Genomic DNA, 22,122 nt, shown 5'->3' with positions numbered 1-22,122 from the left:
TGCCATTTCTGCCACCTCCACCTCTGTAGCCTACCATCTGTTCCATTTCTAACTTTTTCCAGTTAGGTGATCGGCCCGACAGGTTAACTATGTTATAAAAACAAAAAACTGCGGATGCTGGAAATCCAAAACAAAAACAGAAATACCTGGAAAAACACAGCAGGTCTGGCAGCATCGTTAACTATGTTACTCTCTCCCACAAAATGTCACAGCATCCTCTCCAGCACTCACCCAGCTCTGTAGCAACCCACACTATTCGCCTTCCTTTGCTGGGGGAACACCGATGCTTCAGGTAGTTTTCACCTCCCAGTTGCAGTCTGTAGTTTTCATGCAATCCTCCCATGCTGAGGGTGGCGCTGTCAATGGAGGACCGCGGCCGCCGTTCTCAGGCCGGGCGCCTTGTGTGACGCCATCAGAATGCGCCATGGTGTTTGTCGCTGTAAAGTTTTTTTTCTGCTGTTGAGTTTCTTAATTTTCAGGTGAAAGAAAATCTAAGATTCGGCTACGGAGGGGGAAGAGCCAGTGAATTTGCGGAGGCTGCTGGAATCAGGATGAGATTTGCAGGTAAAGAATAACAACTAAAGAATGGGGTCTTCCAGCCTGTTTTGCTGAAGTTTAGAAACCTGTAGGAAGAATCCAGTTTCCTGCTGGGCCTGTCAATGGTGTAACTTTGAAATTTGAGAGATGCTGCATGTTTAGTTAGGGTTAGAGAAATAGTGGCTGGGCATTCTTTCAAAACACTAAATAAAGAAATTGTTCTGAGCATTGTAATTTTTTTTAAATGATGCAAACAAAGCCATTAAAGGCGATTCCCACCATGATCTCCTAATGACTCTGTGTGTAGGGACACTGGCTAGTATGTTCTGTGTTGTAGAAGCCAGGAAGGTTGCATATTCGATTTCTAGCCAGTGTTAAGCTTAGCTTTTGGTAAGGAAGATAATAGGGATACTACTATTGGCTTCAGAACTAGGGAGAGGATATTCAGCCAGATCTGCTCTGTTGACAAATACATGCAAGTTGGTGTCTTGTGAGGACTGAATTTGAGGAACAACCCACCAACATTCCCTGTCCAGCAGAACACATTGGCCACTTGTACCAGTGAACTGCTGGAGTGAAAGGAGTACTGCTCAGCATATTTTTAAGTCTTCAAAAACCTGACATTTGTAGAGCAAGAGTGAGCAAGGAGTCCTATAGTTATGAAGTGGAGTGATAGGAGAGAATAGTTAGGATGAGAAACTACACCATTAGTCTTGATTTCATCACAGTGGATGATATAGGGAAGATAGGAAGAGAGTGCAATAGAGCACATTCAGATCTCTGAGAGAACAATAAAGTTACAGCTTAAGGCAATAAAATTATAGCAATGGCTTCACTTCCTGTTCCTGCATCATAACCTAAAGCCCTTCAGGGATCTATCCTTGGTCACCCTTCAATTTATCATCTACATGTTGTCCCTTGGGGACATCATCTGAAAACACAGGTTAGATTCCATATATATATATTGACAAAACCTACCACCACCTCTCTCAATCCCTTCACTGTGTCTGATTGGCCATATTGCTTGTCCAACATCCAATTAATTATTGGGCAGACCAAAGCCGTGACCTTCAGTACCTGCCGCTAGCTCCATCCCTCTCGCTGGCCACTGTCTAATCATTCAGAACCTTGGTGTTATATTTGACTCTGTGATGAGCTGCCCACCACGTAGGCACTTCATCACCAAGATGCCTACTTCTGCCTCTGTAACGTCACCCATCTCCACCTGTTCTTCAGCTAATCTGTTGCTGAAATGCTCACCTATGCCTTTTTACCTCTAGATGTTCCAGTGCTCTCTGGTCAAGCCTCCCACGTTCTACCTTCTGTAAACATGAGCGCAGCCAAAACTCTGCTGCCCATGTCCTAACTTGCAAGTCCTGTTCAAAGATTCCGGTTCTGGTCAAGCAACATTCAATTTTAAAACTCTAATCCTTGGTTTTTAATCACCTTCTTGACCTTTCCCCTCCTTATCTGTTAGCAGTGACCCAGTTGGAAGCATGCATGCCTCTGAATTACAAGGTTCTGGGTTCAAGTCCTATTCCAGGCCTTCAGCACAAAAGTCCATGCTGGAATTCCAGTGCGGTACCGAGGGGATGTTAAACCAAGCCTGCTTGGGTGGATGTATAAGATCCAATGGTATTATTTTGAAACCATGCAGGGGAGTTCTCTCTGGTGTCCTGGCCAATATTCACCCCTCAGCCAACAAAATATAGTTTATCTGGTTATTATCACATTGGTATTAGTAGGAGTTTGCTGAGCGCATATTGGCTGCTGTGTTTTCTACATTACAACTGTGACTACATTTCAAAAAAAGTACTTCATTGGCTGTCAAGCATTTTGAGACATCCGGTGATTGTGAAAGTTTCTATATAAATGCAAGTTTTTCTTTTTTTCTATCTCTGTAACTCCCTACAACCCTCTGAGATCTCTTGTGCACCCCCAATTTTAATTACTTCACCACTGGGCACTGTGCTTTCAGCTGCCTAGGCTCTAAGTTCTAGAATATTATCCTTAAACCTTTCTGTCTCTCTACCTCTCTTGCCTGCTTTAAGATACTTTGCCTGGTTTAATATCTCCCTATGTGATTCAAATGTCGAATTTTGTTTGTTAAACGTTTCCATGAAACACTCGATACATTTTACTATATTAAAGATGCTATTTAAATGCAAGTGGTTGGTGTAGCATTAGGTAGAAATTATAACACAGAAGCCAGCATTTCAGCCCAGTCAGCAGGCCATGGTGCAAAAACAGAAAATGCTGGAAAAACTCAGCAGAAACAACAGCATCTGTGGAGAGAAAAACAAAGTTAATATTTTGAGTCCATATGACTCTTCTTCAGAGCTGTTCTTTAGCTCTGAAGAAGAGTCATATGGACTCGAAACGTTAGCTCTGTTTTTCTCTCCACAGATGCTGTTAGACCTGCTGAGTTTTTCCAGCATTTTCCTTTTTTTGTTTCAGATTTCCAGCATCCGCAGTATTATGTTTTTATATCAGTATGTCATGGTGTTTATCTCCCAATCCCTTATCCCTTTTTCCTCTCACTTTCCTTCAAATATATATCTAAACTAATCTTGTAAATTGATGCAGTCTCTACTTCAATCGCCAACTCTGACAGTGCATTCCACAGCCTCAGAATCTTAAGTACAAAAAATTTCTTGCTCTCTGTTCTATATTTCATACATTTAATCCTGTACCTATGTTTTCTTATTCTAGTTTCACCAGTGTAGTTCTATCTACTTTGTTTTATGTGGGTGACACCAGCAAGGCTGCATTTCTTGTCCATCTCTAGTTGCCCTGAGAGCATTAAGTGTCAATCATGTAGTGTGGAACTGGATTTACATGATGACCAGATCAAGTAGGGGTGACAAATTATCTTCCCCGAAGGTCCTGCCACCCTTTCTCTGTCTTATTTTTTCATAATTTAAAATATCTCAAAACACCTCTTTCTCTCTGTTCTAACAAAAACAGCCCAATATTTCAAGCCTTTCTTCATATTTATATTTCCTCACACCTGGCAGCTTCCTAGTGAGCCAGTGCTGTACCCCCTCTTATTGCCTCCACACACCTCCACTAGTGTGGAGGATTCTCAACTATGGACCTTCAAAGGTTTTATATTGATTGATCATTTGATCTTAGCTTTTATGTTCTATACTTTTTGCTATAAATTGCAGTATTTCATTAGCTTTTTTTATGGTTTATCTACTAGATGTGCTATTTTTAATATCTTGTGAATCCTCAAATCCCTCTACCCCTCCACATCACCCACCTCACATTCAAAGTATAGTTATTACTTTTATTTCTTTTAGAAAAATGTACTACTTTGCATTTACGGACATTGAATTTCATCCAGTTTTCCTTTTCCACCATCTTATCAGTACGTCCTTGTAGTTTTCTTTGGCTCTCAGAATTATTTACATTGTCTCCAATGTTAGTAGCTTCTGCAAATTTGGTCACCTCTCTTTAGCCTTATATCCAAAATATTGATGGACACAGTGAACAGAAATGGTCCCAGAACATCCACTTTGCTATCCACATCTAACCAACCTGAGAAAGTGACGTTAACTCTGACTCTCTATTTCTTTCCTTCTGACCAGCTTTTAGTCCAATTTGTTACCATTTCCATAATTGCATATCCCTTAATCTTCTCCAGCAGTCTCTTATGTGATATTTTGTCAATGACTTCTTGAAAGTGTACAACACATCAACTCTGTTCCCCTCTCTGCCTTATCTATTACCTCTTCAAAGTTGGTCTTTGCATGATTTCCCTTTCTGAAATCCATGTTGCCTACTCCTAATAATTTCCTTTTCATCTTGGTCTTTCGCAATTTCATCTTTGATTAAAGCTTCCAAAATCTTTCCTGCCATCAATGTTAAATTAACTGGCCTGTAATTACCTAAGTTTCTGCCTCCCTTTTTTGAAACTGGGTGTATACTGGTTGCTCTTCAATCCTTTTGCACACATCTACTCACAATACAACCCTTCCATCATTTCTTCTACTTTTCCCTCAGAAACTCTAAATGTATCCTGTCAGGTCCTGCAATTTGTTCTTGATCAGCTTGAATATCATCTCTCATACTTTCTTTCCATTGGTAATGCCATTAAATTAGACAAGGACCTGAACAATTGCAGTGGAAAGAGAGAATTTGGGGCTGTCACTTTTCAGATGACAGTTTTTTCTAATGTGAAATGCTAGAATATTCTTGTAGATATAGATACAGTATTCAAAGATTTGATGGACTCTGCTTTATGAAGCATTTCAACCAGACTTTAGAGTTGCTGAGAGGAAAAATGTTTGGCCTGAAAAAGGAAACAACTTCTTCAGTTTTGTAATAGAGGGAGTGTGGAAGGAAGTAACAGTAAATTCAAGGTGGCAATAGAAGAGAAAGGACTAAAGGTGGAGCTGTCAAAGGTGAGGAGCAAGGCTTTTGAGAAACATGAAGAAACTGTCTTTGAGGGATTGAAAGAAACTTGCTTTTAGTTGCCATGTGTAGGTGCAACAAGGTGATCAAGAATTAATAATTCATTACTTGTGTGGAGGACCTTAGGATATGAATGATGAGAGCAAGAAATCTGAAGGAAGTTGATGAAGGTGAAGTGAAACCACAGTGGGTAGGGTTGTATAATGAATGGAGGAAGTCATTAATTAAAAGGAAGAATAGAATGAGGTATGGAAAAAAGTGTTGGAAACCCCCAAGTTAATGACAGAGTCAGAGGAGAAATTAGCTATGGTATATGCAGTGATTTGGGAGGAATTAGATATGATGATACAGAGCTATTGTGACAGTAACCTATCGAGAAATTCTCTATACTAGACCCTATCAAAGGCCTTTGAGATGACTAAAACAAAGACAGATCATTTTTCACAGATGTTCGAAATCAGAATTCCAATAGTGAATAATATGGGAAGCAAAATAACCAATGGAATTGCCATGCTGGAAAGCAGACTGTTGATTGGGATTAAGCCAGAGCTTTTATGGTAATGGATAATTGGAGAATTAACAGCTTCCATAAATTTAGATAGTGATGAGGTAAGAGTATTTGAGCAGTAGTTTGAAAGGCTTGAGATCACCTTTCCTGATGTTGGGATATGAACGAATATAAGCAGATTTCCAAAGAGAAAGGAAGGTGGATTGGAATTGTTGGCAGAATTATTTAATTGTGGACGACACACAGGCCAGCCCTATCCTGTCCTTAACTAGCATCCACCCACATTTATTTTCATTAGTGCTCATAGGACAGTGGTCAACAGTGGGAGCCATTGTTGATGATTCCCTCTCTGGGAGACCAATTATAATACCATTACTGCCATCCTGGCTTAGATTAGTTTAAGACTAATTATGTGACCTCTTGTGGTTTAATACCGCACAATATAGTGCAGGTCTCCCAATTAAACTGTATAGTTTATTAAAAATAATTGTGACTATCCTTGTAACTTCTCGAGAGCAGTTAGAGATGGGCAATATGTGTTTGCCTTGCTGGTGACGCTCACATCCCATTAATGAATATAAAAATGTTCTGTTGCCTCACTGCATGTTTCATTGTTTATATTCAGACAGACTGAACAAACTGCAGTTGTGTATTCTTGCCCACCAGCAACATGTTCTTCTGGAGTTGGAGTTAAGGTATAATTTCATGCACAACGAGCTGTACCTTGCATCTACTCATGCTGCACTTGGCACACGAGTGCTTGACTCAAGTCTTGGTCAGTTGGGTGTAAATGTGAGTACGAGTGAGAGAGAAAGCCAGCATGAGGGACCATTTTCATGAAATTCCACTTTGAGCAGAGGATATGCCTTTTATGTACCCTTAGAAAAATACTATAGGGGTACAATGAATGGCCAATCCGCTGCCTCCTGTTTTTCACTCGTGTTAATATTCCATTTGACAGCAGGAAATTCAAACTAAAATATACCAACTCTAATTACTTGTATCCATTTCACAAAGTTTTTTGTTAACTTCTGATGGAAGCGTTGATCCACAATCATTTGTATTGTCAGTTTAAACCCAAATTCTATCCATCCAGATTTTACATACTGAGAAAACCTCTCAATATTTCCTGCAAACCTTTTTTGGAAGTATGCAGGAAATTGACGGTCACATTGTTAGGCCACTCTTTTTCTGCACTCTAGAAACCAGTTTGTTGAAGAGAAACATTATTGCCAGCCTTGGCTCCCGAGTCAGAAGGTTATGGATTCAAACTCCACCTCAGAGACTTGAATACATGATCTTGGCTGCTACTCCAGCATAGTACTGTGGGAGTGCTGCACTGATGGAGGTGTTGCCTTTCAGGTGAGACATTAAACAAGCCAAATTGCCTAGTCATTTCTCTCATTGATATTTGTGTGATCTTGGTATGTGTGAATTGACTGTCACATTGATCTCTATGACAGCAGTGCCTACACTGAAGCACTTTGGGTTGTCCTATGTATGTGAAAGGCAGTGTATTAGTGCAAGTTCTTTCTTTTGATTTTAAATACTAATCAAATGGTAAAAATAGTGTCCATCAGACAGTATGGTAGTTGTACATTTAACCCATATGTTCATTGGTGTGAAGAGATCCTTGCATTTAGATAGCGTTAAAATCTCAGTTTTATTTTAGTGATTGATTCTAAAAATAATATAAGTTACTGTAAATTTAGTTTTGACTCCTTTCGGCTGTGTTGTAAATATGTTGCCAGAGCTACTTTCTGGTTTTGAGGTTTAAATGTTGCTCGATACACTTAACATAGATTGTGTATCTGCAAGAGCAGATCCGGTGATTCTTGGCCTATTTTTGTGAATACAGTTTATACGTGATGTAATTTAGCCCTAGTTGAGGTTAACGCAGGAAGATTCAAATTGGTTTTATCAGCTGTCCATTATGCAAACAAACAACAAATATAATTTATCAGTGTTGAATTTGGATTCAGCTGAAAATTATCTTTTGTAAATTAAATTGTTTGGTCTATACCTTGCTTTATTTCACAAAACCATGGTTTTTTTGAAGGTTAAGTGCAGGCTACTTGCAGAAGAACACATTGACTATTACTCAGCTAATTTTAGATAGTGCCTTTCAGCAAAATAATCCACTTATTCTGAAAATTTATTCTGTTAAGTCAGGAGCAAAACTGTTAGAAGTAGATAACTATTAGAAGAAGATTTGAATTATACTTTAAATTATGATACTTTCTTCAAGGAATAAAATAATAATCCGGAGATGATTCCTTTAAATATTAAAGCTGAAGAATTGTGTTCATAATTCAAGATATTTAAATCTATCAATGTCTTATCTGCATATCAGGGATACATTACTGATAGTTCTGGATATTTTGTACATGTAGTCTAATCACAATTTATTCAGTTTCATTTGGATTATACTGAGTTGCAGCAGGCCAGTGGCTGTTAGAAATACCTATTGTCAATTAGTTTTTGGTTCTTGAGGTGGAGCAGTCATTCAAAATAAGTCATTTTTGGAAAAGCTAGTGTTTTGTCCCTCCTCCATGAAAATATATGCTCAGAACACATCTGAGCTATGTAGACCAGAAAAAACCCAGTTGTAATCCTTGGTCTTTTCTGGGAAGTTCCATAATTACCTCTATTTCTCAGAGCTATGAAGGAGATTGTGGGGTATGGGGCGTGTAAGGGAATGATCCCTGTTGGAAGTTACACGTGGATAAATATTTGGCACATTCCAATCCAGTTATAACATGCCCTTCATAGGCAAACAGCGAAATAATATGTGAATGCTCGCTAACAAAGCTGACACATTAATAATGACCATTTTGGAGAGTTACTGAAGGATTCTCACTACAAAGAGAACTGTATGCCTGCAGGAGGAAGAAACTGGAGAAAATCTGGGGGTGGGGAACAGAAAGAAATACATTTCTTCTATATTAACTTGCATTTTTACAACATTGTAGTGACTGTCATGATACAGGTATTCCCCCATTTGAAGCACATTCTAAAAGCTCATTTTTGTTTTGGCACGTTTTGTAAATAATTAAACTTGCCAGGATAGTGCTGCCTCCATTGTCATTTTAGTGTGATTGTTGCGCATGCACCGAGAACCGCATAGGACCTGCGCAAGCTCAGTCTTGTTTTAAACCCACTGCTGCTTTGCTCACCGCTTCCCTATCCTGATCCCCCCCCCTCCTGCTCGCCGTCTCTCCTGACGCCCTCACTCCTTCCAGCTTGCTGCCCTGCTTGCTGCTTCCCTCTCCCAACTCTTTTTCTCCCTCGCGCTGATCACTTCTCCTGACCCCCTCACTCACAGGCAGCTAGGGGGGAGGGATCAACATGGTTGGTAGAGGGAAGCAGCAAGTGGGAGGGGGTCAGAAGAGGCAAGCAGTGAAGGGGGTGATGAGCAAGTATCAGCGAACAGGGTGGGGGGAAGTGATGAGTGGCAGATGAGTAGTAAGCTTATAAGAGGATTTTGGGTCCAGTTATGTTCAAAGTAACAAATAGGTTTTTGACATAAAAATTACAGGTAAACCACCCTTATTACATGTTTTCTTATGGGAAAGAGATTTTCTTTTAGCACATTTTTGTTTAGCATTCCGTTTTTAGGAATGCATTAGCAGTGCTAGACGGGGAATAGCTTTATAAATGAACATTTTCTTGACGAAGCAGCTTGAATCTTTTCAATGTTGTAAAACAATAAAGGGATTATAAATTTAAAGCTTATATTGTGTGTCTGATTGTTTGAACAGAATAAACAGGCTGACTACATTGCATTGTTGTATAAGTGTGTAAAGTAGAAGTAGTACATTTCTGTGATGGTTACAAATCTCTAGTCTGCACCAGATATTCTGTAGGATTCAGGTTACCAGTTACTCATGTAAGCGGACTCCATTTCCCCTACAATCTGAACAATACCTTTGCCTCCCAATGTTTATAGTAATGTGCCTGGGCATTGAAACAATATGAATGCCAGCTGTGTGTACTGAATTCTCAGAACTCCTATCTTCCAAAGGCAGTGAGATGAAGCCAGTTATAAACCAGTGATCTGATTTATTTTACATGCAATACCTACCCAGTGGAATATGTTTTAGTCTAATTCAGCTATTTCACATCATTACTTGTGACATCAAAAATATGTATTGTACAAATTTAGCCCTTTAAATTAGCACTTTCCAACTCAGTATTTGGAGATAAAAACAAAAAAACTGCGGATGCTGGAAATCCAAAACAAAAACAGAATTACCTGGAAAAACTCAGCAGGTCTGGCAGCATCGGCGGAGAAGAAAAGAGTTGACGTTTCGAGTCTTCATGACCCTTCAACAGAACAGTTCTGTCGAAGGGTCATGAAGACTCGAAACGTCAACTCTTTTCTTCTCCGCCGATGCTGCCAGACCTGCTGAGTTTTTCCAGGTCATTCTGTTTTTGTTCAGTATTTGGAGAACTGTGCGGTGCTTACTGTAGATAAGAACTCTCTGCCTCTGAGTTTCAAACTGCAACTAACAGTAGACTATTTTTTTTACAGAAAAACATGGAAGGGCAAATCTGACCTTTCAACCTCCCCCAATTCCCTGTGATGAGGATTTGTTTCCTGAGCTGCAAAACAAACATTGCCATCACCTGCCCCCTCCTCCTCCTCCCCAACCTTAGTGTAGAAGCCATGGCAACATGTTGTCTAGTCAGCTGAAAAGTCTACTGTGCTCAATAAATAGAAATATTCTATCATTACAGTGCAAATGTGTCTAAAATGTACTAATAAAACCCCTCTTCCCAAACTGATATAGTATGTAAGAAACACACCTCTGTTGCCCACTTTGTCTGGACTCAGCTAATAGGTCTATTCAGCATTCTCAGATAGGAATTAAACCCCCCCCACCTTTTGTGGATTGAATTTAACTTGATAGTAACAACACAATAAAAACTAACCCCAAAATTATTTCCCACTAATTAGACAAAAATTTGAAGACTTGACAATAATGTTGATGTCGTAAGTACTCTAAACAGTGGGGCAAGTTGTTTAATGAATTGTTTTGCATACTTTGGCAGATCTCTGTCAGAAACATGCTGAGTTTCTGTAATATCATTGCCTTGGTCATTCTTTGCACCTGTGATTTGGATAACCTTGAAACACAAGATGCTTCATTACATCAGTTTCAAGTATTTTTTTTCCATTTTTCAGATACGTTTTTTTCTTGTCATCTCCTGGCGCATCGACTCTCCTTGGATACAGTTCCAAAGGTGTAGGTCACTCTCTGGTATTTAATCTGAGATGAGTTAATACTTTGGATGTAGACCCTTTGTCAGGAAGAGTCTAATTTGGAAATACTATCCCATCTGTTCTCATTTTAAGATGTTGACAGACTTGCTGTGAATTTGATGACCAAATAAGTCAGTTTTTAAAAAATGTAACTAAACATTTTCTGTGACATTTGCCAGAGTTCTAGCAATTACATCCCACAATTTAATCTCTCAGTTTTTCATGGCTTGTGAATGCCAGTAGCCTTGTTCCTTAAATTGACCATCAAAGTGGTGGTGTGGCTACAATTAAATCACACTTTGGCCTGGCACTTCCTCCGCCTTTCAGCATCTCACACATTTGTTCCATCCCTCCACCTCTCATTTAAAATCCTCATCCTCTACTGCTCACCATATACTACAGACTTGTTCACACTGAGATAGTTTCATTGCTTTTCTCCCTAGGCCTCTGCACCGAGCAGCTTCTCATTCTGAGTGATTTCAATCTCTATCTCAACTTATCATGCTGTCTTTCTTCTGGATTCACTGCATTCTTATCCTCCCTTAATCTCATCTTCCATGTACACTTCCCAACTTATATTCACAGCCTCTGTTCGCTATTTCAACACTCTCCTGGTTGGTTTCCCACATTCTACCCTCTATAAACTTGAGGTCATTTAAACTCTGCTGCTCTTACTCTTACTCTCACTAAGACCCATTTACCAATCATCTCCATGCTCTCTGACCTACATTGGCTCCAGGCTAAGCAATGTCTCAAATTTAAAATTCTCATCTTCGTTTTCAAATCCCTCCGTTGCCTCACTTCATTCTGCTCTGTAATTTCCTCCAGCCCTACAATCTGAGATATCTGCATTTCTCTAATTCTGACCTCTTGAGTAGTTTGATTGCTTCACCACTGGTGGCTGTCTCTTCAGCTGTCAACACTCTAAATGCTGGAATTTTCTCCCGAAACCTCTCCACCTCTCTACCTCTCTTTCCTTCTTTAAAATGCTCCTTAAACCCTGTCTCTTTGACCAAATATTGGCTATCTGCCTTAATATTGCCTTACGTGGCATGGTGTCAAATTTTGCTTTATAATGCTCTGTGAAGTGCCTTGGGACATTTGACACATTAAAGGCAGTATATAAATACCAATTGTTATAAATTTCTCTGCACCGCTACACACACAACTGTGGCCATCATTACTTAATTTAAGGATTTTTTAGTTTAACATGCTCTCAATATTTCAAACCAACAATTCTAGAATTGTACTGCTAGCTGTTTTTCACAACTCAATTGAAAGTTTCTTAGATCCACTATTGTGCATCACTGAAACATTACAGACAATACATATTTATGTTACACCATGCAGTGGCTAAAATAATTTGTTTTTCCTTTTCATTTTTAGGATCAGGATAGAAATCACATTGCTGGATACTACTTTAGCTGATGATGAAATGATTGGCGTTATGTTAGTTAATGATAAGCTATGGAAGGTGTAATATGTGAGGTAAGTCATCCTCTTAATTAATATAAAACTGAGTATGCAATCTAAGATGAAACTGTTGAAAATTTGTTGCTTGTTGTTTACATGAATACTGTATTATTTGCATTTAATCTTCCTTGTGCTTATCAAGATGAAGGATGTCAGTTCTCAGAAACACAACACTTTTCCATTTTGGGCACTCCGTGTCAACAGAAACACTCACAGGTAAGATTAGAACAGTCTAGATGCTGTGTGTGTTAATTGGACATGTTTGAGGTTTCTGGCGCAGATTGTTCCCAATTGGTATAGGGAACCATAAAGGAAGCCAGTCCAAGTCAGTTCCTATGGCGCTATGGAGGTATTTGGTAATGACAACCATAACTTAACATCACCAAATAGCTAAAAGCAAAATACTGCGGATGCTGGAAATCTGAAACAAACACAAAAAATGCTGGAAAAACTCAGCAGGTCTGACAGCATCTAAGTAGAGTTCTGATGAAGAATCATACGGACTTGAAACATTAACTCTGTCTTCATCATCAAATAGCTCCCTGTTAAATGTGGTGCAGGTAGGTAAAGTATTCTCATTTTAAATACTGTAAAATGGGATAAGGTCATATTAAAAAATTGCTTTAGTCATACATTGCTTCATTTTTATCATAAAAAGATCTAAATTCTTACAGGATGTTAGATCTTTCATTCAGAAACTGTGCATATTGGCTATGTTGCTGGAATAGTAAGCTAGAGGCCTGGACTAATGATCCAAACACAACGAGTACAAATCCCACCACAGCAGCTGGAGAATTTAAATTCAGTTAATTCAATGAATTTGGAATAAAAAGCTAGTATCACTAACAATGACCGTCCATCCATCAGATTTTCATAGAACCCTTCTGGTTCACTAATGTTCCCTGGGGAAGGAAGTCTGTTGTCCAAACTGCTGTGGTCTCTATGTGACTCCAGACTCATGGCAATGTGGTTGACTCTTAACTGCTCTCTAAAATGGCCTAGCAAGCCATTCAATTGTCAAGGTGGCTCAAGACCACCTTCTCAAGGGCAACTAGGGATAGGGAGTGCAGCAACACCCACATCCTGTGAAGGAATTAAAAAATAATAATTCTGCTGCTGTGTTTCTCAAGCTCACTGGCACTTTAACCTTCGACATATGTGCAATGTCAAAGTTCTGCCTTTTCTCACCTGATGCAGTTACAACATACAACATACAAGCACTGTGTTGACTGTAGCAAAAGTTGGTCATTTTCTCCAAGTTTTGACAGCCAGGGAAAGGCAAAGCCCTGACATTTCATGCTTGCTGCTGTTTAAAGTTAAAGCGAGCCCAAGAAAAATAGTGCCAGATTGAAAGAGCTAAAATAGTATTTTGTGTTATTGGAGACCTGGAATTTCAACATGCAAATTATGTTTTGCACTCTTAAGTCTCTGTCCCTGCAAAATATACCATATATTGGTATATAGAATGGCTTTAGTGTGTGAACCAGAAAACACCATAGGTATGAATACTTGAAACATAAAACAATGAGAAAACACTATAAAGCAGTAATAAAAATGGTTTTCCTTATCCAACTACTGTATCATTCATGCTTACACTCCTAAAGTACTCTACTAAAATGACATTGAGGGAATGTTTAGGTCTGCTTGAAGTACTTCCAGACAACTGGTGTTTTCAAACAATAGATTTTCACCCTGGAGAGGTTACAGTGTGGTATGTCTTGCATGTTGCGATTGTTAAATTACAAAGATGAGGGAGTGGTTTACGCAATACCTAGTGTACCTTTTCCATATATTACCAAATCAAATGATATCAGGACAAAGGAAAAAGGCTGCCAATGCTGGAGATCCAAAACCTAAACAGAAAATGCTGGAAATACATGGCAGATCAGTCAGCATCTGTAAAGTGAAAAGACAGGTTAACATTTCGGGGCTACAGCCAACATCACAACTAGAAATGAATAGACAAATGAGAATTTTATAAGGTTGGATTAAGGGGAGGGAGAAATTCAATAGATACTCCCACTCACTAAACCGTTAAAAAAATCAATCAGGCAATGGGGCTGCATTATAAGATGAAAAATATGCGATTAGCTGTGGGGGGTGGAAAACGTGAAAATTCCCACAGAAACAAAACAATGAATAAGTGCAGACAAGGGGAAAAAGAGAAAAGGTTGCAAATGTAAGAAGTCTGTCCATAAGTGTGACCTGATGATCTGTGAGTTGCTTTGATAACATTGAAGGCTCTAAAACAGAGACACCAGATTGGACTCAGTGCAAGTTTCAGGAACAGTATCTGATCTTTCTTCTGGGCACTCTTCAGCCCTCTGGTCTGAACACTGGTTGCAGTAATATAAGACCTTGCCTATGTCTTTCATTTTCTTCACAGAAAGTGATGCCAGTGATGTGAGTGGGACTGTCAGTGTCAAGGAGAGGGTAGGTTGGTTTACATTTCAAGTATCGACCCTTCATCAGAACACAGCATTGGGATAGTTTTGTCATGTTGGCCTGTCTTTCTCCTCTCTTCTGGGCACTTGCCAACATTTTCTATTTTCATTTCTGACTTCCTGGAAGTTACATGTGCCTTGAGTCTTACCCCAATTTGTACTGGTCACTATCTGCAATGTGAAATTATCGACTTTGGTACTAAAACTGAATACCAGAATATTTTTTAAAGGGTGAATGACAAATAAATATTAATATTCAGAGGGCCCTTGATGCCTTTGAAAACAAATCACAGAGAATTAACATGCAAATTCAACAACCAATTTGGAAAGCATGTAGTATATTAGCCTTTATTGCAAGGAGGCTGGATTATAAGACTGAGGAAATCTTGCTGCAATTATTTGGCTTTGGTGAGACCACATCTGGAGTACTATGTACAGTTTTGATATCCTTACTTAAAGAAGGATGTACTTGCCTTAGAGAACATGCATTGAAGATTCACTGGGATGAGAGGGCTGTCCTATGAGGAGAGATTGACTGGGGGTAGAACGGGCCTATATTTTCAAGCTTGGAAGAATGAGAGATTATCTCATTGAAACATATAAAATTCTTAGAGAGTTTGACAGTGAAGATGCTAAGAGGCTGTCTCTCCCGGCTGGGAGTCTAGAACTAGGGGTCATAACCTCAGGATAAGAGGTCAGCCATTTAGTGCTGAGGTGAGGAAAATTTTTCTCACCCAGAGTAGTGAATCTTCAATATTCCCTACCTGGAGAGATGTAGATGTTCGGTTGGTGAGTATGTTCAAGACTGAGATCAAGACTTTTGGGAATTAAGGGAATTGAGGGATATGGGGATAGGGTGGGAAAATTTATATAGAAGTTCAGCTGTGACCTCATTGAATGTTAGAGCAGGCTCATGGGGCCTTAAGGCCTACAGCTGCTCCAATTTCTTGTGTCGCAGTTAGAGACCCAAGAGGTACTCCTCTATTGTTGAGGTTAAAGAAGGTTTACTGTACATCAAGAGGCTCAATTCTCTTGGGAAAAGTTTGATACTGACTCTGGTTACTAAAAGCGGAAGTAATTTCTGTTACTCAACAATGACATCCATGAACCTGCTGAACAACAGTAAGAATAAATCTTAAAAAAAACACTTTATTTTGAGAGTGTCATGCATTTTACAGAATAAAAGCGATTTGCTTATATTTTTATTGTCACTTACATATTTTCTGTTTCTCTTCTGACTGATTAGGGTCCTGTCAGCAGGCGGTTTGAGGAGAGTTCTAGAATATCTTTATTCTCCTGCTGACATTCCTCAGTGATATTTATAGGAAAAACAATATCCCCGAGTACAATATGAAACCTGCTTATGAACGAAACCAAGAATGCCTGCCACCAAAGAAAAGAGAATTACTACAGAATAGTACCGGAGGTGAGGACGTCTTAAAAAATAATACATTGCCAACCAATATTACCACTGTAACCGATGCTGATTGGTCGAGAAGTGCTGCTGAAGAGAACCAAACAACACTGAGATATGGAGTCAGAGCTGATAATGGTGAAAGCTTACCAGGAGTTGCAGTGGATCAGTATGGTATGATGTACAAATTGGCTGTACCTTCTGCGAACTATTCACTAAGTGCTCAACATTCATTGGTGAATATGGGGCATCTCTCACCAGGATATAGCATTGCATCTCCACTTCTTCAGCACCACGGGGTTCCATATACACCTGTGCATTACACCCAACTACCCCACACTTCATTGCAGTTTGTAGGAGCTCCATATCCGGTACCATATGTCTCTCATGGGATTCTGCCAAATCCACTGATTTCCTCTGCTGTGGGCATCCCCACTTCTCATCTTTCCCAACTTGTTTCATATCCTTCCATGATGGCTGAGGCTGGCACTCCTCCTCCACAGGCAGCATCTACTGCACAAACCTATAGTAAAGCCACTGGTTCTCCCTTACACAGTTTGACTCCACAAGGACCACTGCCTCATCTAACCACGGCGGATCTTTCGCAAGGCATGGCCCGTGGTAGGATCCCACTCCATTTTCAACCTTCGCTGTTAACACCATCATTTGCAACATTTGCTACAGCAGTGCCAAACCCAGATATTTGTCATGAAAATAGATATAACCTACAGATGGCAAAAGAAAAAGAAACTGATGAAACTATATTGGAAGTCTCTGCAAACCGAGGTGACGGACCTTCAGACCATCAGAATTTTGAGAGACGACCACGTCATGAGAGATTTATAGAGCTTCAGGCACCCCATTATGTTGGCAGCAGAAAGGAAGCTCAGCTCTCTGCCTCGTCAATGGAGAACCTAAGAGGCAGTCCCCATTTTTCTGCTCATAGAGAACCAAGAAATGAGGTTATCTCTCCAGCACAGAGGAGTACACCAGACACAGACCTAGAAGTCCAACAAGTAGTTGGGAGTTTGGGTGCTCAAGGATCTCACGGTCCTGTGGTTGTTAGAAAAGAAGTCTTAAGTAACATAAAAGTTTCACATAATTCATTCAAATGTCAAGAGCAATTAAGACACCACTCACAAATCATTCCAGGTAAAAACATTGCAGAATTTTGTTCCAGTGAAGAATTACCGAGGTCTCCCTATCTGCCTGCTCAACAGCACGTTACCACAGGCCCCAAAAGACAATCATTAGATGATCAGCATGGACATTTGCATAAAACAATAATGTTAGCCAATGGGCAGCCAGTATTAGTGCCTGTTGATGCCCCTGTTCTTGAGCAAGATGCATTGGCTAATAATGTTGCTGTCTCTACAGAACCCATAACTCACAGTCATCCTGACGGGCAAACAAGAGCTTGTACAGTGGTTCCACTTCCAACATCACAATCCACAGTACCACTTCTTCAGCCTGTCCTGGTCCAGCAGTCCCCACCTGCTCATGTTCCTTCACACTTTATGAAAGGTGCCATCATCCAGTTAGCAAATGGGGAACTGAAACGTGTGGAAGACCTGCAAGCCCAGGACTTTGTGCATAGTGCAGAGATTAGTGCTGGGTTAAAAATTGACTCCAGTACGGTGATTGACATTGTTGAAAGCCTGCGTCCTGGATATGTCACCCTCCATTTCTCCGTAGGAGAACCTCAAACAAAGGTGAGTCTAGAATTACAGTTACAAGTAATCATCTGAAAGCAAAAAATGTAAGTCAAAAACCAGCTACCAAGTTAATCCATTCCTGCTTGAACTAATATGGCTGCCAAACATTTGTGCTGCTGCATAGAATTGGTGATGCAGTGGAGTTTAGGCCTTTTTTGGGTTAAAATTCCTGTAAAGTTGAGCCAGGCCAGTGTAGGAAGTGTTTGCAACAGCAAAGATTTTACTTGCATGGTTAACATTGGAAATTAAATTGCTTTTATTTCATTAATGTAAATGTGTTAATTTGGGATTGAGGAATTGTGATTTTTCTCCTGTGTTGTAGGTGAGTGTAGAGGTCACTCCAGAGCATCCATTCTTTGTATTTGGTCAGGGTTGGTCCTCTTGTAATCCAGAACGGACTGCACACATCTTCGGACTTTCATGTCAAAGACTCATGGTGGGTAATGTCTGTGTATCACTCGGTGTTCAATCTTCTGGCAGGAGCTCTACCCATCCAGCGTCCTCTCCAAGCAATACTGTTCCAGTTCATGATTCAAGGACCGTGGAAACATCAGAAGTTGTCCTAGCTCCACCTGAAACTATCTCAATCCACATTAGTAGAAACTCTGAGGTTAAAAATCATTCAAAAGACCCGGTCATGCAGTATTTGCATGCAGGCTCTGAAAGCACAGGCATTCCCAGCCACCCGAGTTATCAACATCGTTGGTCCACCCCGGTTTTCCAAAGAGATGGTTTTCAATCAGAGGAAGCAAAAATTTCCTCCCGGCCTTCCTTCATACCACAGGAAGTCAAACTTTCAATTGAGGGACGTTCAAATGCTGGGAAATAACAGCATGAGCTCTGAGGGAGTATAAATAAAGACAGTTGCACACCTACTATGACAGCCTTTTGCCAGTTATAGTAATTCATTGAAATGTACTCTTGAAATTTTTCACAAAACATTTGCAGCATGGAGGAGATATTGGATCTGCCATTGGAGCATTAATGACAAATGGGGAATGTGTGACAGGACAGATTTTTCTTAAATAAGAAATTAAGGTACTATTAACAGTACAATGCAAATATTTTTGAAGAATAGCTGTGTTCTGATGTTGCAAATAATTTTCCAACTTCAGGAATAATCTGGTAAATTCTGTGTTTTGTTCCCTGCGATGTTTGTTTTGCCTGGGTTTGGTGATCTCGGTATGAAAGAATGAAAATATTGAAATCTTGAGGCCCTAAAGTAAAATTCAATATATGTGTGTTTGAAATGTATTAAATGTTACAAATTAGTTATTTTTTTCAATTCACAAACTAGGCTTTTACTCCATTCTCATAAAAGCAATTTTCAAAGTAAATTATAAGTAATATTGATATGTTATCACTTAATTTAAAGAAAATTATTCGTGACAGATTTCAAGGTGGGCAGTTTATTTAGTATACAGGGGATTTTATTTGGCAAAGCAAAAAATGCAATTTTGATATTTTATGTGAAGAAATTACAAAAAACAGTGATTGAAAAGAGCCCTATAGTGTGCCCTTTGGTAACATTTAGGTTGAAAAGTGTGCAAGTTCTTAGAAAATATTTTGCAAAGGGTCATTGATGTGCAGGAGGACTTAACTTTAATGTGTTAGTCACCTCAATCTTCATAGAAATTGAACTCACATTAATCTCTTCCAGATTTAGCATTAATTTTGCTATTGAGCAGGACTTGTTGGTTTTAAGTCCAGAAAGACCCATCCAAATTCTCCAAAGTGAACTATGCATGTCCCAGGCACTACGAGATTGAACAAAAAGTTTGCCACGCATTGCCCAATTTCTCATTAATGTCCAATGTACAGATCCTAATTCTCACAAAGGAGTAAATTGACCTATGTAAGCTGGATTTAACACATGGTCAAAAGATATATTGATTTTCTTATCCTTGGTTTAAAATTTAAGATATTTAAAATAATGTAAATGTTTATGATACGATAAGCATAATCAAAAGGGTAAGTAAAATTTCCTTTTTATGTTTTAAGAATATTGTTTTGTAACCTTCAAAGAGGATCAAGTAATTTTCTGAGATACCAGTGTTTTAAGGTGTTTTGTGTGTTTTTTTTGTACTAAATTAATCTGGTTAGCAGCCAAGGCAGAGTGACTAAAAAACATTTATGTACTCTGGTGTAATAGTAAGTGAACTGGAACACCCTATGCTGAGTTACTCTGCTGTGTGGTGTTACTGATGCTTGAAATTACCCACATTTAAGTCTCCTGGCCATAGAGGCGTCATCGTAAGATGTCCTATGGTAGTGAACAAAAGCTTTCGAATCAGTACACTTCCAAAGGGCGCATACGTAAATTGGACCTACCTTTAAGTGACTTCATTTTCTTTGCACTTTTTTTACTTTTACAAGATTCCATTTAATATTTAGAATCTACTTGAGATGCAACAGTGGTGTTTAGTTAATCACATTTAACAGAAATGGGAAAGTGAGCTTCAATTAAAGCTGCATGTGAAAAGGGGATTGGCTGTGTAAAGTAATGAAGAGCAGTTAGATGCTTCTGCACTAGTGGCAGTTCATACATGGGCAAATGCAAAAAAAAATCTAGCTGATGTAATTGCTTTCATTATTTGACTGATATATTTAGGCAGATAATGAGGTTAGATGTGCAAAATATTAAAACTGTACAGAAGTGTGCTCTTGGTATTCAGCTCCCCTCAGCATGGTGCTCAAGTTCTGTGCATGTATCGCTTTACTAAAAAATTTTTTATCATTGTGCCCCACTTTTTAAAAAAAAATTTGTCATGGTTTTTGGATAATTCAGCTGAAGTGGGTGGCTGAAATCCTCTTGCAGTGGACCTGTTTTCTCAGATATGGTAGAGAGATATTTCAGTGATAGTTCTATTGTTTTTGCCACTGCTATTCAAAGATTAGTGTTTTCATGAAAGCAATGTAGAAAGTTGCAATAATTAGATGAACCCTGGAAAAAAAATATAACTTTGATATGATGGATAAAGAGATAACTAGGCACAGGGGAAGAATGACTGAGGGATTTTAGGGTATATTTCTGGGAATAGTTGGTGCACCACTACAAAATGTGGTTTTATTTCATTGTCATACGACTAATTAAACTTGTATTTAAAAGTAATGTGGAAAGAATATTAGAATTAGAACTAGTGCTAAAGTACATTTTTTTAAGAAGTACCTTTGTTTGTATTATATTTTATATTAAACATTTTGTCACTTGGCACTTTTAAATGATTACAGTGCTGATGCCATGAGTGTTATTCACAGAATCGTTACGGCACAAAAGGAGGCCATTCTGCCCATTGTGTCTGCACCAGCTCTCCAACTGAGCATCACGACTTGGTGCCGTTCTCCTGCTTTTCCCCCGTACCCTTGCACATAATTTCTATTCAAATAATCATCTCTTGCCGTCTTGAATGCCTCAGTTGAACCTGCCTCCGCCACACTTCCAGGCAGTGCATTCCAGATTCGAATCACTTGCAGTGTGAAAAAGGTTTTTCTTACATCACAATTGTTTCCTTTGCAAATCACTTTAAATCTGCGCCCTCTCGTTCTTGATCCCTCGATGAGCAGGAACAGTTTCTCCCTATCTACTGTAGCCGGCCCCCTCATAATTTTGAACACCTCTATCAAATCTCCTCTTAGCTTTCTCCTCTCCAAGGAGAACAGTCCCAACCTTTGCAATCTATCTTCATAACTCAAGTTTCTCACTCCTGAAACCATTCTTGTAAACTTCTTCTGTATTCTCTCCAATGCGATCACATTCTTCCAATTGTGTGGCGCCCAGAACTGTACACACTACTCCAGCTGAGGTCTAACTTGTGTCTTATATAAGCTCAGCATAACCTCCCTTGTTCCATGCAGGTTTATTAACTAGACCTCCTAATATACGTTCTGATGTTGCTGTGCATACCTAATTTCTTTTGGCATGTAATTTATATGCACTTTGACAGTTTAAACTGAAACTTTAATCTCCTGAAACCTTAAAGAAACCAAGTAGCATTATCAGTTTATCTGCAATTACCAAAACAAAAAATTACCACCTTTTCATAATGCAGTATGCAATTAATGAAATGGATTTTCAATATAATATTGAGAAATCTATGCACAGCATGCTTCATGTTCAGCTGATTATGTGTGATTCTTTTACTCATTTTGTGAAATTAAGTGGTATATTTTTTCAGTAGCATTAGAAACACAATGTGTTTAATTACTGGGGGATAGGACTTGCAAGGATTCATGCACATAGCTGTGAAAACCATCAATTTTTGCACACCTTAATGACATACCAGAGTTGACTTTTGTATTTTAAATTAACTGTTGCATCCCCAGTAATCTGACAGTGATTTTCTTTC

General features: G+C 39.1%; 1 protein-coding gene across 5 annotated transcripts; it reads left to right on the top strand.

Annotated features, from left to right (window-relative positions):
* Positions 1-429: 429 nt before the first annotated feature.
* Positions 430-21,244, top strand: atxn1l (ataxin 1-like). 5 transcript variants are annotated; one of them, XM_041192739.1, is made up of 8 exons: positions 430-564; positions 6,090-6,159; positions 10,653-10,713; positions 12,117-12,218; positions 12,346-12,419; positions 14,590-14,636; positions 15,894-17,773; positions 18,099-21,244. In XM_041192739.1, exons 7-8 carry the CDS (start codon positions 15,998-16,000, stop codon positions 18,603-18,605), a joined length of 2,283 nt encoding a protein of 760 aa, XP_041048673.1. In that variant the 5' UTR covers positions 430-564; positions 6,090-6,159; positions 10,653-10,713; positions 12,117-12,218; positions 12,346-12,419; positions 14,590-14,636; positions 15,894-15,997; the 3' UTR covers positions 18,606-21,244. The 5 variants fall into 5 exon arrangements, with proteins under 5 accessions (XP_041048673.1, XP_041048671.1, XP_041048674.1 ...); XM_041192737.1 differs by lacking the exon at positions 6,090-6,159; XM_041192740.1 differs by lacking the exon at positions 10,653-10,713.
* Positions 21,245-22,122: the final 878 nt, after the last annotated feature.

This window comes from Carcharodon carcharias, chromosome 7 (assembly GCF_017639515.1).
Source record: "Carcharodon carcharias isolate sCarCar2 chromosome 7, sCarCar2.pri, whole genome shotgun sequence".
Lineage (NCBI taxonomy): Eukaryota > Metazoa > Chordata > Chondrichthyes > Lamniformes > Lamnidae > Carcharodon > Carcharodon carcharias.
Note: the sequence above shows the minus strand (reverse complement) of the source record. Positions and strands in the feature narration are given on the sequence as shown.

Coding starts and splice junctions, on each gene's coding strand:
- atxn1l (XM_041192738.1), top strand. CDS start 15,998: ATGAAACCTGCTTATGAACGAAACCAAGAATGCCTGCCACCAAAGAAA. Junction 17,774..18,098: donor TAGGAGAACCTCAAACAAAG/GTGAGTCTAGAA, acceptor CCTGTGTTGTAG/GTGAGTGTAGAGGTCACTCC.